The sequence below is a fragment of the Artemia franciscana genome, chromosome 9, assembly GCF_032884065.1.
Source record: "Artemia franciscana chromosome 9, ASM3288406v1, whole genome shotgun sequence".
Lineage (NCBI taxonomy): Eukaryota > Metazoa > Arthropoda > Branchiopoda > Anostraca > Artemiidae > Artemia > Artemia franciscana.
The window spans coordinates 27,745,649-27,761,387 of NC_088871.1; the positions used below are offsets into that span (position 1 = coordinate 27,745,649).

At 35.5% G+C, this 15,739-nt stretch overlaps 1 protein-coding gene and 1 long non-coding RNA gene across 11 annotated transcripts in view; one reads left to right on the forward strand and one right to left on the reverse strand.

Annotated features, from left to right (window-relative positions):
• The window catches only part of LOC136031218 (uncharacterized), a 128,034-nt gene that overhangs the window by 89,627 nt on the left and 22,668 nt on the right, over positions 1-15,739 (reverse strand). For 4 of the 10 annotated variants that reach the window (XM_065710606.1, XM_065710605.1, XM_065710602.1 and 1 more), the window contains exon 1: positions 10,621-10,756. The exons of 3 other annotated variants lie outside the window; for them this stretch is intronic. In XM_065710606.1, the coding sequence (XP_065566678.1) occupies positions 10,621-10,648 (28 nt within the window). In that variant the 5' untranslated portion in view covers positions 10,649-10,756. Of the gene's footprint in view, positions 1-10,620; positions 10,818-15,739 lie in introns of those variants that run through there. 3 more of the 10 variants (XM_065710611.1, XM_065710610.1, XM_065710608.1) reach the window with 1 other exon arrangement.
• The window catches only part of LOC136031220 (uncharacterized), a 43,409-nt gene that overhangs the window by 5,939 nt on the left and 21,731 nt on the right, over positions 1-15,739 (forward strand). Inside the window, exon 2 of the long non-coding RNA XR_010618461.1 lies at positions 9,692-9,861. This is a non-coding gene — a long non-coding RNA (uncharacterized LOC136031220). The remainder of the gene's footprint in view (positions 1-9,691; positions 9,862-15,739) is intronic.

Genomic DNA, 15,739 nt, shown 5'->3' on the forward strand with positions numbered 1-15,739 from the left:
GAAGAGGGGGATATGCTGGGGGAATTTCCATCGATAATTTGTCATTGGGGAAGAAAATCTCCATGAAGGGAGCGCAGGATTTACTAGCATTATTTAAAAAAACAATGAAAAATAAATATGAAAAAGTTCTTTCAGCTGGAAGTAAGGAACAGCATTAAAACTTAAAACAAACAGAAATTGTTACCCATTTGAGGGGCTCACCTCCTCCTAATACCTCGCTCTTTACGCTAAAGTATTTTTAGTAATTTCAACTATTTATTCTACGGCTTTTGTGATTCTGGGGTCATTATTAATGAATTGGGACAAAATTTAAGCTTTAGTGTAAAGAGCGAGGATCTGACAAGGGGGCGAACCCCCTCATATATGTAATAAAAATACGAGAATACAAAAGTTCTTTACGTAAGCTAATTTATAAGTTACGTAAATCTTTTACTAATAAAAATATTCGTAAGAAATTATAAGTTCTAGTTGCTTTTTTAATTAATCAAAAATCGGAGGGCAACTAGGCTTCCTCCCCCGCTCTTTTTTTCTCAAAGTCATTCGATCAAAATTATGAGAAAGCCATTTAGCCCAAAAAAAATGCAAATTTCGTTTTAATTATTCCTCTGCGGAGAGCCAAAATCAAAACATGCATTGATTCAAAAACGTTCAGAAATTAAATATAAAAAAAACAAATTTTTTTAACTGAAAGTAAGGAGCGACATTAAAACTTAAAACGAACAGAAATTACTTGGTATATGAAAGAGGCTGCTTCCTCATCAACGCCCCGCTCTTTAAGCTAAAGTTTTTTACTGTTTTAAAAGAAGAATTGAGAGACAGAGTCAAACTTTAGCGTAAAGAGCGGGGCGTTGATGAGGAAGCAGCCTCTTTCATATACGAAGTAATTTCTGTTCGTTTTAAGTTTTAATGTCGCTCCTTACTTTCAGTTAAAAAAACTTGTTTTTTTTATTTAATGTGAAACAAGCACTAACGGTGACATCATTGGGAATGTATACGAGCTTAGTCAAGGCAGTGATGGAGTAAATTTCTTTGGAGTATTGAAAAAATTCAAAAATCGTAGTGGTGAATATACCAGAGTAAAACTTTCAGAGATGACAGTGCTTAAAGATAACGCAAACCTGAAACTAATAGTTGATGAACAAGGGCCAACTTCTTGCTAGAGGTAGTAGTGGTAACACGTTACCCGTTGATAGATACTATCGTCATCTTTCTGGTATTAGCATTCAAGGGAACGTAAAAGAAAGAAGGAAAGTATACTCTTCTAACAATTTCATGAACCACATCTTGTGTATCTGTCGGAAAATAATGTGGTAATAGACAGTGAAATCGAGGGCAAAATAAAAAGGACATTGGCGGATAACATCGCCAAGGAATTAAAGACAATTCAATAAAAAGCAAAGCATCAGTGAACGTTAATAGTATCATTAATAGTATAATAGTATCAAATAAAAATATCTGTCAGGATATTCAAACATCAGAAAACGCTTAAGTGATGATGAAGGGTGCCACAGGGTGTCACCAAGCAGCTAATTTTGACAAAACCATCGGAAATAACGAGAATTCTCGTTCAGAAAACGTTTGAAATTCTTTGCCATTTTAACAATAAGGAAATATAAAATTAAAGACCAAAAAATATTGATTTAGATCGAATGTTTTTCTGAAAGTAAGGAGCGATGTTAAAACTTAAGAGCCATGTCTAAAATGCAAGGAGAGGATTGTGCTGCTTTTAGAATGTAATCTCTGTGTGTTTTAGAAGGTTTTAATTTTACAGGAGAAAATATAAAAAAACACTGCTTGACTGAAATAAGGAAAAGGCTTATTCAAGAAATTTTTTTTAATTTTATATCCCTTTTTTAAAAATAAAGGGGAATTTTTTACAAAATCACTGGAAATAAGGAGAAGGCTCATTCAAGAAAATCTTTCAAATTCTATGCCCTTTTCAAACAGTTCATGGTAAGGAACTGTAGTAAGGAGCGACCCGGCTCAATAGTAACCAAAAGTCTAAACAATGGAATTTTGTTACCAATAGCTACATCAAAAGAATCGCATTTTAATGCTGATTTTAAATATATAAGTTTCATCAAGTTTAGTCTTACCCATCAAAAGTTATGAGCCTGAGAAAACTTGCGTTATTTTAGAAAATAGGAGGAAACACCCCCTAAAAGTCATAGAATCTTAACGTAAAATCACACCATCAGATTCAGCGTATCAGAGAACCCTACTGTAGAAGTTTCAAGCTCCTATCTACAAAAATGTGGATTTTTATATTTTTTGCCAGAAGGCAGATCACGGATGCGTGTTTATTTGTTTGTTTTTTTCCCAGGGGTGATCGTATCGACCCAGTTGTCCTAGAATGCTGCGAGAGGGCTCATTCTAACGGAAATGAAAAGTTCTAGTGCCCTTTTTAAGTGACCAAAAAATTTGGAAGGCACCTAGGCCCCCTCCCACGCTAATTATTTTCCCAAAGTCAACGGATCAAAATTCTGAGATAGCCATTTTATTCAGCGTAGTCGAAAAACCTTATAACTATGTCTTTGGGGACGACTTACTCCCCCACAGTCCCCGTGGGAGGGGTTACAAGTTCAAAACTTTGACCAGTCAAACAGTTCGTGGTAACGAACTGTAGTAAGGAGCGACCCGGCTCAATAGTAACCAAAACTCTAAAAATTGAATTTTGATATCAATAGCTACATCAAAAGAATCGAATTTTAATGCTGATTTTAAATATATAAGTTTCATCAAGTTTAGTCTCACCCATCAAAAGTTACGAGCCTGAGAAAATTTGCCTTATTTAGGAAAATAGGGGGAAACACCCCCTAAAAGTCGTAGGATCTTAACGAAAATGACACCATCAGATTCAGCGTCTCAGAGAACCCTACTGTAGAAGTTTCAAGCTCCTATCTACAAAAATGTGGAATTTTGTATTTTTTGCCAGAAGACAAATCACGGGTGCGTGTTTATTTGTTTGTTTTTTGTTTTTGTTTTTTTCCCAGGGGTCATCGTATCGACCAAGTGGTCCTAGAATGTCGCAAGAGGGCTCATTCTAACGGAAATGAAAAGTTCTAGTGCCCTTTTTAAGTGACCAAAAAATTGGAGGGCATCTAGGCCCCCTTCCACGCTCATTTTTTTCCTAAAGTCAACGGATCAAAATTTTGAGATAGCCATTTTGTTCAACATAGTCGAAAACCATAAAAACTATGTCTTTGGGATGACTTACTCCCCCACAGTCCCTGGAGGAGGGGCTACAAGTTACAAAATTTGACCAGTGCTTACATATAATAATGGTTATTGGGAAGTGTGTAAGCGTTTTCAGTAGGATTTTTTGGTTGGGGGAGGGGTTGAGAATAGGGGGATAGGCTGAGGGAGCTTTCCATCGAGGAATTTGTCATGGTAGAAGAAAATTTCCATGAAGGGAGCGCATGATTTACTAGCATTATTAAAAAAAAACAATGAAAAAAGAAATATGAAAAAGTTTTTTTCAGCTGGAAGTAAAGAGCAGCATTAAAACTTAAAATGAACAGAAATTATTACCCATATGAGGAGCTCACCTCCTCCTAATACCCTGCTCTTTACGCTAAAGTATTTTTAGTAATTTCAACTATTTATTTTACGGCTTTGATGATTCAGGGGTCATTCTTAATGAATTGGGACAAAATCTAAGCTTTAGTGTAAAGAGCGAGGTACTGACGAGGGGGAGAACCCCCTCATATATGTAATAAAAACATGAGAATACAAAACTTCTTTACGTAAGCTAATTTATAAGTTACGTATATCTTTTACTAAAAAAAAGATTCGTAAAAAATTAAAAGTTCTAGTTGCCTTTATCTTAATTAACCAAAAAACCGGAGGGCAACTAGGCTTCCTCCCCCACTCTTTTTTCTCAAAATCATTCAATCAAAATTATTAGAAAGTCATTTAGCAAAAAAAAATAAATAAATATGCAAATTTCGTTTTAATTATTCTTCTGCGGAGAGCCAAAATCAAAACATGCATTGATTGAAAAACGTTCAGAAATTAAATAAAAAAAAACAAGTTTTTTTAACTGAAAGTAAGGAGCAAAATTAAAACTTAAAACGAACAGAAATTACTTCGTATATGAAAGGGGCTGCTTCCTCACCAACATCCCGCTCTTTACGCTAAAGTTTTTTACTGTTTTAAAAAGAAGAGTTGAGAGAAAGAGTCAAACTTTAGCGTAAAGAGCGGGATGTTGGTGAGGAAGCAGCCCCTTTCATATACGAAGTAATTTCTGTTCGTTTTAAGTTTTAATTTTGCTCCTTACTTTCAGTTAAAAAAACTTGTTTTTTTTTATTTAATGCTTACATATAGTAATGGTTATTGGGAAGTGTACAGGCGTTTTCAGGAGGATCTTTTGATTGGAGGCAGGGGTTGAGAAGAGGGGGATATGCTGAGGGAACTTTCCATCGAGGAATTTGTCATGGGGGAAGAAAATTTCCATGAAGGGAGCGCAGGATTTACTAGCATTACTTAAAAAAAAAACAATGAAAAAGTTTTTTTCAGCTGGAATTAAGCAGCAGCATTAAAACTTAAAACGAACAGAAATTATTACCCATATGAGGGGCTCACCTCCTCCTAATACCTCGCTCTTTACGCTAAAGTATTTTTAGTAATTTCAACTATTTATTCTGCGGCTTTTGTGATTCAGGGGTCATTCTTAATGAATTGGGACAAAGTTTAAGCTTTAGTGTAAAGGCGAGGTACTGACGAGGGGGCGAACCCCCTCATATATGGATAAAAACATAAGAATACAAAAGTTCTTTACGTAAGCTAATTTATAAGTTACGTATATCTTTTACTTATAAAAAGATTCGTAAAAAATTAAAAGTTCTAGTTGCCTTTTTAATTAACCGAAAATCGGAGGGCAACTAGGCTTCCTCTCCCGCTCTTTTTTTCTCAAAATCATTCGATCAAAATTATGAGAAAGCCATTTAGCCAAAAAAAAAAATTAATATAGAAATTTCATTTTAATTATTCCTCTCCGGAGAGCCAAAATCAAAACATGCATTGATTCAAAAACGTTCAGAAATTAAATAAAAAAAACATGTTTTTTAAATGAAAGTAAGGAGCGACATTAAAACTTAAAACGAACAGAAATTACTCCGTATATGAAAGGGGCTTTTCCTTCTCAACGCCCCGCTTCTTACGCTAAAGTTTTTTACTGTTTTAAAATGTAGAGTTAAGAGAAAGAGTCAAACTTTAGCGTAAAGAGCGGGGCGTTGAGAAGGAAAAGCCCCTTTCATATACGGAGTAATTTCTGTTCGTTTTAAGTTTTAATGTCGCTCCTTACTTTCATTTAAAAAACTTGTTTTTTTTTTATTTAATTAACAATAAGGAAATATAAAATTATAAACGAAAATATATTAAAATCAAGTAGTTGCGGGCATCAACCCATGGTTCACTGTGAAAAAGCCAAGACAAATAGTACAAGTGGGAGTGGGGAAAATCTGATATAAGCCCTTTTTGGGATTGTATAAAAATAATGTCATTTCACCTGTTGATAGATAAGTCTATCATCCATCCGTCCATACATCATTCATAGGTGAGAACTAAGGTAGATAGTCATAGAACTAAGAGAGGAAAGATCGGATGTACTTTTTTGTTCTTTTCCAGTATTTTTCTGTTGAGGGGACGACCCCTTTCATACATGGAATAATTTTTGTTCGCTTTAAATTTTAATGTCGCTCCTTACTTCCAGTTAAAAAACTTTTGTTTTATTTAATAGCGGACAAGGAAGGTCAAGCTATTTTAAGGAAACTTTAAGGAAGTCCTTTTTCCACTGTGCTAACCACGGGCAGAACCTAGTGTATAATGATGTGGATAAGGTTCATGAAGTGAGACATGCTGTTTCCACAGTCAAGGATGTCAAAAAAATTCGATATTCTACAACAAGAAGACAAGTAGTACACAATTTAACAAAACTATGTGAGACCAGGTGAACAGAAAAGTACAAAGCTATCAAACATTTTGAATAAAAATTTCTAGAAATTATAGATGGGTCAGAAAAGCTGTCTATTGAAGGTAACCAGGGGATAAGACATTTGGCTTAACAACCGCATTCCACCATAACAAGACCCGTTTGAATAATTATACTTAAAATTATTACAAAATATACTGCAATTTTGGAGCCTATAGGAACTGCTCTACAGGCCAAAAATATGGACATGGTCAGCACAACTTAACTCATCTCAAGGATCATTGACGTTATTCTAACGATCGGCAAAATAGCCATTAATTGGTGTATGAAATTTCGAAAGAATCTAATCAAGCTGCTGATGTCTTATCAGTCCCCAGACAAATAGGGATACAAAGTCACAGAGGGAATCATCCAACAGATGTTGAAGAAGATAATTGGAAACGGTGATATAAAAAAAAAACTTATTGATAAACGACTATCAGAAGCTTAAAAAATAGCTGAATTTGCGTTCCATGTCAATAATAAATTTATGTGGCGAATAAAACGACTAATACAAGCAAAAATCATTGAGATTGAAAAAGAAATCAGAAATATCCACAACTAAAATAAGGATTACATAAAAGAAACTAGATTTAAAAAAGGGGCTAAAACCTAAAACGCACACAAAAAAAAACAGAGCCAAAGAAGCAAAAAACAAAAACAGCACTATGAAAGCGGGAGGGGGAGAGAACTACTGTGACAATGCTTCATCAACTAAAAAGAAACGATGGAGATGTTTTAGTTAAAGAAATGTAACAAGAATTATTAAGGTACTCAACAATAAGGAGATGGAAATTTTCAAAACCCCTTGGTAACAATACGGATTGGACACTAAATTTGGATTGTTGCGACCTCGAGTTCGAATTTTGTTCCGATGCTTTAACAATGACCTCTGAATCACAAAGGCCGTTTAATTAGAATAAATAACTCTTTTGAAAGTACTAAAAATACTTTAGTTTAAAGAGCGAGGTGTTGACGAGGGGGCTAACCCCCTCATATACGTAGTAATAATTTCTGTTCATTTTAAGTTTTTTATGTTGCTCCTTACTTTCAGTTGAAAAAATTTGTTTTTTTTATTTAATTTCTAATCGTTGTTAAATAATGCTGGGAAATCTGGTGCACCGTTCATGGAAAATTCTCTTTCCCCGTGGAAAGATTCTCCAATGTAACCCCCTCCCCCTGACACCCCACCACCAGAAAAAAATCCCCCTGAAAACGTCTGTATATTTCCCAATAACCAATACTGTATACAAACAATGGGCAAATTCATAGCTTGCAGCCCTTCCCTCGGGGACTGTGGGGGATTAAGTCGTCCTCAAAGGCATAGATTTTTAGATTTTCCAACTACGCTGAATAAAATGGCTGTTTCAAAATTTTGATCCGGTGACTTTTGGGGGGAAATGAGCGTCCTTTTTACCCTTCAATTTTTTGGACACTTAAAAATGACACTTGAATTTTGATTTCCGTTAGAATGAGCCCTCTCGCGACAATCTAGAACCACTGGGTCAATACGATCACCCCTTTAAAAAAAACGCATCCGTGATCTTACTTCTGAAAAAAAAATGCAAAATTCCACATTTTTACAAATAGGAGTTTGAACATTCTACAGTCGGGTTCTCTGATACGCTGAATCTGATGGTGTGATTTTCATTAAGATTCTATGACTTTCAGGGGGGAGTTTTCCCCCCTTTTTTCGAAAATAAAGCAAATTTTCTCGGGTTGGTAACTTTTTGATGGGTAAGACTAAACTCATATATTTAAAATCAGCATAAAAATTCGATTCTTTGAAGTATCTATAGGTATCAAAATTTGGTTTTTTAGAGTTTCGGTTACTATTGAGCCGGATCACTCCTGACTTACAGTTCCTTAACACAAACTGTTTGATTTAGACAGTACAATCATTCCTTATCTTAAACATTAGACAGAGCCGGACTGAGATGCAAGTGCTCCGGAAAACATTTAAACAAGCAGAAACATAAGCGACATGAGATTTTTTCACGGGTAGACAAGTCAGACATCCTTAGCTTCACCTTTCTACTTTTAAAGAATCTAATTTTAAATTAATTCATTACAATACATATATAAAATATGTAATTAGCAGTGTAATGCTATTATTGGATGTTTTAGAAATTACTAGTTGCTGTTTAAAGTTGGTTTCAAAGTCACAAGTTGGTTTCAAAGGCATTTCGAGAAAGTTTCAGCCAAAATACGTGTTCCAGGGTAATATACACTGGACCGTTGATGGCAGATTAAATGGGAGGAGCTGTTTGTACGCGCCGATGATGTAGTAGCCAAAAATTGCTGAGTTTGATTATACTGGATAAATTTATATATAGTGAATTGGGATTAGTATTCGTCCTTCTGTATCAGTTATCCGTTCAGGTGCATTTGTACAAGTTAAGAATAAACTTAAAGCTCAAGCTAAAATTATCCCGAAACGTGACCGTTATTCTTTAATTAATAATTAATCGTGGCCGTAGCACCGATATAAAGTCACTGCCCTCCCATTCGTCACAGAATCTAACATGCTGCGTACGCTTATGATGTCATCCCCAAAGGCATAGTTATTCGATATTTCAACTATGCTGAACAAAATGGCTATCTCAAAATTTTTGATCGGTCAACTTTAAGGAAAAAGGGCATGGGAGGGGGTACCAGAGCTTTTAATTTCCGATCAGTTATTCTATCTTCCGACCTTCTATGATATCTGGTTCTATACTATCACCCCTGGGAACAAAACCCCTGGGGAAAAAAACACACATCCATGATCTTTCTTATGGAGAAAATACAAAATTCCACATTTTTGCAGGTAGGAGCTCGACTTTCTTGACAGTTCGCTCTTTACGCAAATTCTTTTTTTTACTACTTTAAAAAGTAGAGTTGTGATAAAGAGTCAAACTTTAGCGGAAAGTGCGAAGCGTCGAGGAGAGAGCAACCTCTATTATATACGGTATAATTTCTATTTGTTCTATACGATCGCCCCTTGGAAGAATAAAGAAAAAAAAAGCACGCATTCATGATCTTTCTTCCGGCAAAAATACAAAATTCCAAATTTTTGCAGGTAGCAGCTTGACTTTCTTGATTGACACTTACTTGACAATTCACTCGTTACGCTAAAATTTTTATTGCTTTGAAAAATAGAGTTGTGATAAAGAGTCAAGCTTTAGCGTAAAGAGCGAAGTGTCGAGGAGGGAGCAGCCCATTTTATATACGGTATAAGTTCTGCTCGTTTTAAGTTTTAATTTCGTCCCTTAATTCAGTTGTAAAACTTTTTATTTATTTATTTAATTTATTTTAAAAGTAATCTAGATAAAAGAAGGGGCACCATTTTACGAAAATATAGGAAAGAAGGTGTAAAATGAATTTTTCAAAATCTACCAGGGAGAGCAAAATTGTTATTTTCAGATTTTTTTTCAAATGAAGACAGCAAAGAAGAGTATTTTTAATCAAAATACCACAATAAGCCATTTTTCAGAATCTAGGGGGAGAACAAAAAGCTCTTGGGAGATTTTGAGAGGGAATGAAAAAATCATTTCGTCGTGTTTAATTAAGAGCTTTAAGGATCTTTTTAAAATTCTCATAAATTCGTATTCATGAAGAAAATATTTTTTTTTAATATGAATAATAATTACTATTTCCAAATTACTGATTTAACTGGGCATTTCTTTTTTGTTTTGTTTTTTTATCTAGACAATTTCTTTAAAACTGTTTTTCTTTTAGAATTCCGGTTAGCATGGGTCGTGGTTTGCGTTTTATTAGGTTGCAGCTGCTGCTGCAACCATGATTGTTACCCATGCATATTGGGAGCATGAGAGTCGTCTTGAAACTAAATCGTTAATTGGAGAATGTCAAGGCGTACCAAGGATTTAACTACCTGCATTGCGGTCACAGTAAGTATATCAAAACAGTTTGAAATAACTCTCGAAATCAACAACCGTTAAAAGGTAGACCCCGAATGCATTTTATATAAAAGACGCAGTTGAAATATTATATGACTGTACACCTCCCCCAGATTGACCTGAATGACCAAAAACAAAGAATTGACAAATTTATTCTTTACCAGCACTGAAATAACTCACCTTGAAATACTGGAAATAAATTTTTTTCAAGAAAATAATTCAGGTTTTGGGAAAAGACGAAAGCAAAATCGTGAGACCTACTTTCTTAAAAACAATCCTTACGCCATTACGAGCCTGATTCATATTGATCTGAATGACAACAAAAATAAGAATATACAAATTTATTGTTTACCAGCCCCACCTCCGCCTCCATTCCACTTGTGTCCCTATTTAATAACGGATCTGACAAAGGCCCAAGGTATGGTCATTACTAAGTAAACGTGGATCCTGGAAAAGTGGAGGAGAGGAGAAACATAATTTAAATTTTAAACGAGCGAAGTAGTAGACCTAGACAAACAGCAGAGACACCACGGTATTTTTCCGATTTACCCTGAAAGGCATAGAAGGCCTGTTCAAAGGTAAAAACTTGTTAACGTTTTAATCCAAATCAGGGTGCAAATCTGCGACGAAATTCAAGGAATCGTTTCACTGCTCAAGCCAAGCAGCCTATTTTTGAAGGCAAATCTTATATGGTAACTAAGAATCCATTATCTAAGAAGACTATAAACTTTAAAATTTGATATTCCATACTTCCTTCGAAATTAAATTGAGCACTCATATTTATGGATTGCCAATTCTCCAACTGATAATAAGCTTAACTTACAAATAGTAATTACAACAAATAATCCTTATCAATGTGTTTTATCAGTATCAAAATACACCTTGGAATACTGGAAACAAAATATTTACAAGAAAATAGTTTAGGTTTTGGGAAAAGGCGGAACCAAAATCGAATTTTCCCGGTTGGCATCCTCTCGCATGCGTATAGTGCGACATTACCTGAATTACATATGAGGCCTGTTTTTTTAAACAATTCCTACGTCATTACAAGCCTGATTCATATATACATGATGACCAATAATTACGAATCTAAGCAGGTTTTATATGACACATCGGGGAAAAAAACACATATAAATGTCAGTTTAATAGAAAATAGGGACTAGATTGACTATCGTACTTAAGTCAGAACCGTACCCGATCTTTCATTCAGGGGGAGAGATTTGGAAGCAATTCAGGGAGGAGGGTGTAAGTATGGAAGTGCTTCAAAGTTTTTTTAGCCATGAAATAACAGGGAATTACATATCTAATGTTGACTTGATATGTCCCAAATAAAAAAAAAAGCTTCAAAATACATAGAGCTAAAAGGTTGTATCAGACAATTGATCGTAAGGAACAGGAAGTAAAGAGCTACCGAAACTAATGGTACTAAAAACTACAAAAATGAAGCTTTAATAACAATATAGGCCTACTAAAGAGTTCAAGGTAACAAACAGTAAGTAAGGAGCGACTCGGGTCATTAAAAAGGTAAGGTAAAGGATACGGCATTTGACTTTATAGTCCGTACCGGCGGTGCTGATCTCCGTTTCTTGGCCCTTCAGCCAGGAAGTGCAATGGGGGGTTGGGGGCCAGCCATCCTGTGCTTTCGCACACCCTTCCTGTTTACCTTCCCCAGATTTCTCCAGGTACCCATTTAGAGATGGGTCGACTCTGGCTAAGCTTACAGTGTCACGCCACTGACCCCCGTCCCAAACTGAAGAATTGGGTACACCGGGATTCGGTAAACTCGGGTCATTAGTAACAGAACCACTCAAAAAAAGGAATTTTGATTATAATTTATTCCGAAAAAGAACTGGTGTTTTATGATGATTCCGAATGTTTACAATTAAGTCTAATGTTATCCATCAAAAGCTAAGAGCCTCAGAAAATGTGCCTGGTTTTCGAAAAAAGGGGAAATACCCCAAAAAAAGGCAAGTGATCTTAATAAAAATTGTACCATTAGAGTCAGCATATAAGAGAACCCTTATCTTAGGTTTCGACCTCCTACCTACAAAAACGTGGAATTTTGCTTCTTTTTTTTACAAGAAGAAATATCACGGATGCGCGTTTATTCGTTTGTTGTTTTCTATTGCCGAGTGATAACCGTTTTGAACCGATAGTCCCAGATAACCAGAAGAAGGTTCATCAAACAGTTTGTGGTAACGAACTGCAAGTAAGAAGCAACACGGCTAAATAGTAACTGAAATTCTAAAAATGGGATTTTGGTATTAATAAATATATCAGAAGAATCAGCTTATTATACTGATTCCAAATATATAAGATTCATTAAGCTTAGTGTTTTAGAAAAAGTGATTTTAAAAAGGGGAGATACCCCCTAAAAGTCAAGTAATCTTAATGAAAATCGGATCATCAGATTTAGCTTATCAGAAAACCCTACTATAAAGGTTTTAACCTCCTATCTGCAAAAATGTGGAATTCTGTTTTTTTTTTTTTTTTTTTTTGCCAAAAGAAAGATCACAGATGCGTGGTTATTTCTTTTTTTCTTCGGCAATGGTCGTTTCAAATCTATGGTCCTAGAACACCGAGAGAGGGCTCATTTCAACTGAAATTGAAAATTATAGTACCCTTTTTAAGTGACCAAAAAGATTGGAGGCAACTAGCCCCTCCCACGCCCTCGTTTCCCCAAAATCGCCCAATTGAAATTTTAAGATAGCCGTTTTGTTAAGTTTATTTGAAAAGTCCGAAAAACTATGCCTTTTCAAATAACATGACCCCCACAAGCTCCTCCGGATAGATCTTTAAGTTACAAAATTTGCCCACTGTTTACGCACTGCATTTGTTATTGGGAAGCATGCAGATATTTTTCCGGGGGAGGGGGGATTTTGTACTTGGGATGGGTTTCCATGGGGATAACTTTCTGTGTAGAGGGAAGTTCCCGGGAGTGAACTTTCGAAGAGAAATTTTACACTGGGGAGATTTTCCAGAATTCGTACATGAAATTATGTTTATTTATCGGAAGTATCCCTTAAACAAATACAAGAGGCGCCCTATCCCGGTGTACTATTGGAGTTGCTAACCCTCGTATATGGTCAACAAATACAGGAAGCACCCTATCCCGGTATACTAGAACCATTTGAAGGTGCTAGCCCTTCCTAAATGGTCAACAAATACAGAGGAGGCGACCTATCCCGGTATACTAGAGCCATTTGGATATAGCAGATGGTCATAGAAAAAACAGTTGCTATGCATTGAGATCTTGTGTTTCTGAAAATTTCTTGGTCTGGTGCATCTCAGTGTCGTCTGGATTGTACGACTGGTCAGTGCTTCCACTTTCTCATTAATTAAATTCCTAATAAAGAGCTGAAAAATCCCTAGAAATCCCCATCTTCAGTTCCAAAATCCCTAAAAATCTCCCATTTTCTAATTACTCCCTAAACCGCTTCTCCCTATCCCATTTTACCCGTATCATTGAAAGGTAGCACATTTTGGCTTCTTAGATTGAAGACTAGCTATCACTACCATGATAGAATGTCTTGTCATGCCGTTTAAAATGCTTTTTAATCATCAGCTAAATACAAAGAACTTCATATATACTCCAAATAATATTAAGCAAATAGAAAAGAAAATGTAATATTGTAATGTAGGTTACAGTACAAGATGTGTAATACTGTTCAATCGTATCTTGTAAAACGTAATCAGACCTTATCTTCCTCTGACGTGTCTTCAACATTTTTTGTATGGTGGCTGAAGCTTTCACCCTCCTAATGTGGTGAAGTAACTGATCATCTTCACATTCTACACTTTCTTGAGCCCTTTTCATTCCATATTTTGTTTTTAGAATCCCCCGCAAAGTTTATGTTTTCAATTTATTCTGACAATCAGTTTTTACTACTTTTACAGCACTCAAAAACCTCTCGACATTGACATATGAAAATGGAACGGTGGAAATAAATAATACTGCCGGTTTAAGGTTAGGATACAAATTCTGTTCCAGCAGCATTTTTTTTCGCCAATACCAAACACCAGCAGGTCATGGCATGCATTGTTTAGACGTTTTCAATATCGATGAGGCTCTGCCTCCTCCATTCCTGCTCGGTTTTGGTTCCGTCCCATGGGACCTGTCCATACTTCCTAACAAAAGGTAGCAGAGAGGCAAGCTGAAGTGATTGGGCTGACACTGGGTCAACCATTTCAGCATATTTGAAAATGTCGTCTTCGAAATGGAACCTTTTCTGTATCTGGTCTACTGCTTTGATATGGAACGCCTGTGCAGCTTTGAGAACTACTTCGATTGAATCAGGGGGGACAGCGGTATCTGACCTTAACGTAGAGGGAATCGTGTCCGTTTGGAACCAAGTAAACGCTTTCAAGGGGAATTTAAAACTTCCGATTGTTCACATCGATTTCTAAAGCACCAGTTGATTCCACATTATCCTTCTGTAGGAAGTTCAAGGCTGAGACCAATGTTTTAAGCTTTGTTTATTCCCCAAAACTAGAAATATTTTGGTTATTTTCAAGAGCTCAAATTGTGCTTAAATTTGAATTTGCGACAGAAGTGATTATTACATTTGTAAAGAACATAAAAAACGACATCGAGTGGTATGTTCACTTTATTTGTAAATCAAAAACATGAATAGCAAATAATTTACCAAATATAGTATAGAGCTTCATAGTTTTCCCCTGGGTACGTAGGCTTGCCAAAAACACACAATACATTTATTCCTACATGTGCCATTGTTTAAAAAAAAAATGATGTCAGTTTGTTTGTCTGTTGAAAACTAGGGTAATGAAATGGTAAGAGAGGTATTCAAATAGTTATAGCCCACCTCTACTATTCACGTCAGTACTTATAAAGCTGGCTACAAGTTCGAGTTCATTTTTTTTTTATTTTACACAGAAAACCTAAACATCATACAAGTACTGTGGAGAAAAAGAATCGTACATGCACTGCTTGTCAAAAAAAATTACTACAGTAAGAACAACTACGTACCCAATAAAACTATCAAAATATATTATAACTTTATTTATCTGACCTGTAAAAAAAAAGACATTTTATCTACCAAATAATCTTATAAAAAAAATAACCCAAAAATGACTTCATTAATCGAGAACAGTCCAAGCTGAAATTATTGTTTGAAGCCCACATTATTATGGAACTGTTTCAAACAGTTCTTTGTTGCTAGTTTGTTGCTTAGGACTCCTGTACATCTCAAAATCTGTGTGGTGTTAAAATTTTTAAGTAACTGAAGAAGTTCTTCTCTGTGATTCCAAGTTCAATTCGCAAGGATACAGATTCTAAATCGAACTATCCTGCTTCTCTGATCAAGAAGATGATGATGATGAACAAATTAAAGGAAAACCCCCTAAAAATTCCCTAAAAGTCCATGGGAGAGGAAAAATCCCTAGAAAATCCCCAAATCCCTAAAAAAAAAATCTTGCCCCTAAAAGACTTTAAAAATCCCCATTTTAGGGGGAAATCCCCATAGTGGAAACACTGCGACTGGTATATACCTTTCACAGAGATTGAAAGTAACCATCTCGTCTTATTGCTATGCCTCGAGATCTTTAGTTTCTGGGAATTTTTTGCCATCATTCCGACAGCAAGCATATCGCATTGACATGGTTGCTAAGCGTGTTGTCGATGATATTGCATAATGAATCCTATGAGCCCTGACCATCTGCAGAGAGATGAAAAAGAGCATCGCTTAGTCATTTTGACCTTGAGTGTGGATATAAAATATGGAAAAAAGGCCATTATAATATCATTAGTTGAACGGTGATTGAAGTGAGAACATGTCCAACAAAAGAAGTTTTGATATGGACTCAGATGTACCATTGAACGAGGTTAGTAATCTAAATATTTTTTTTTCTC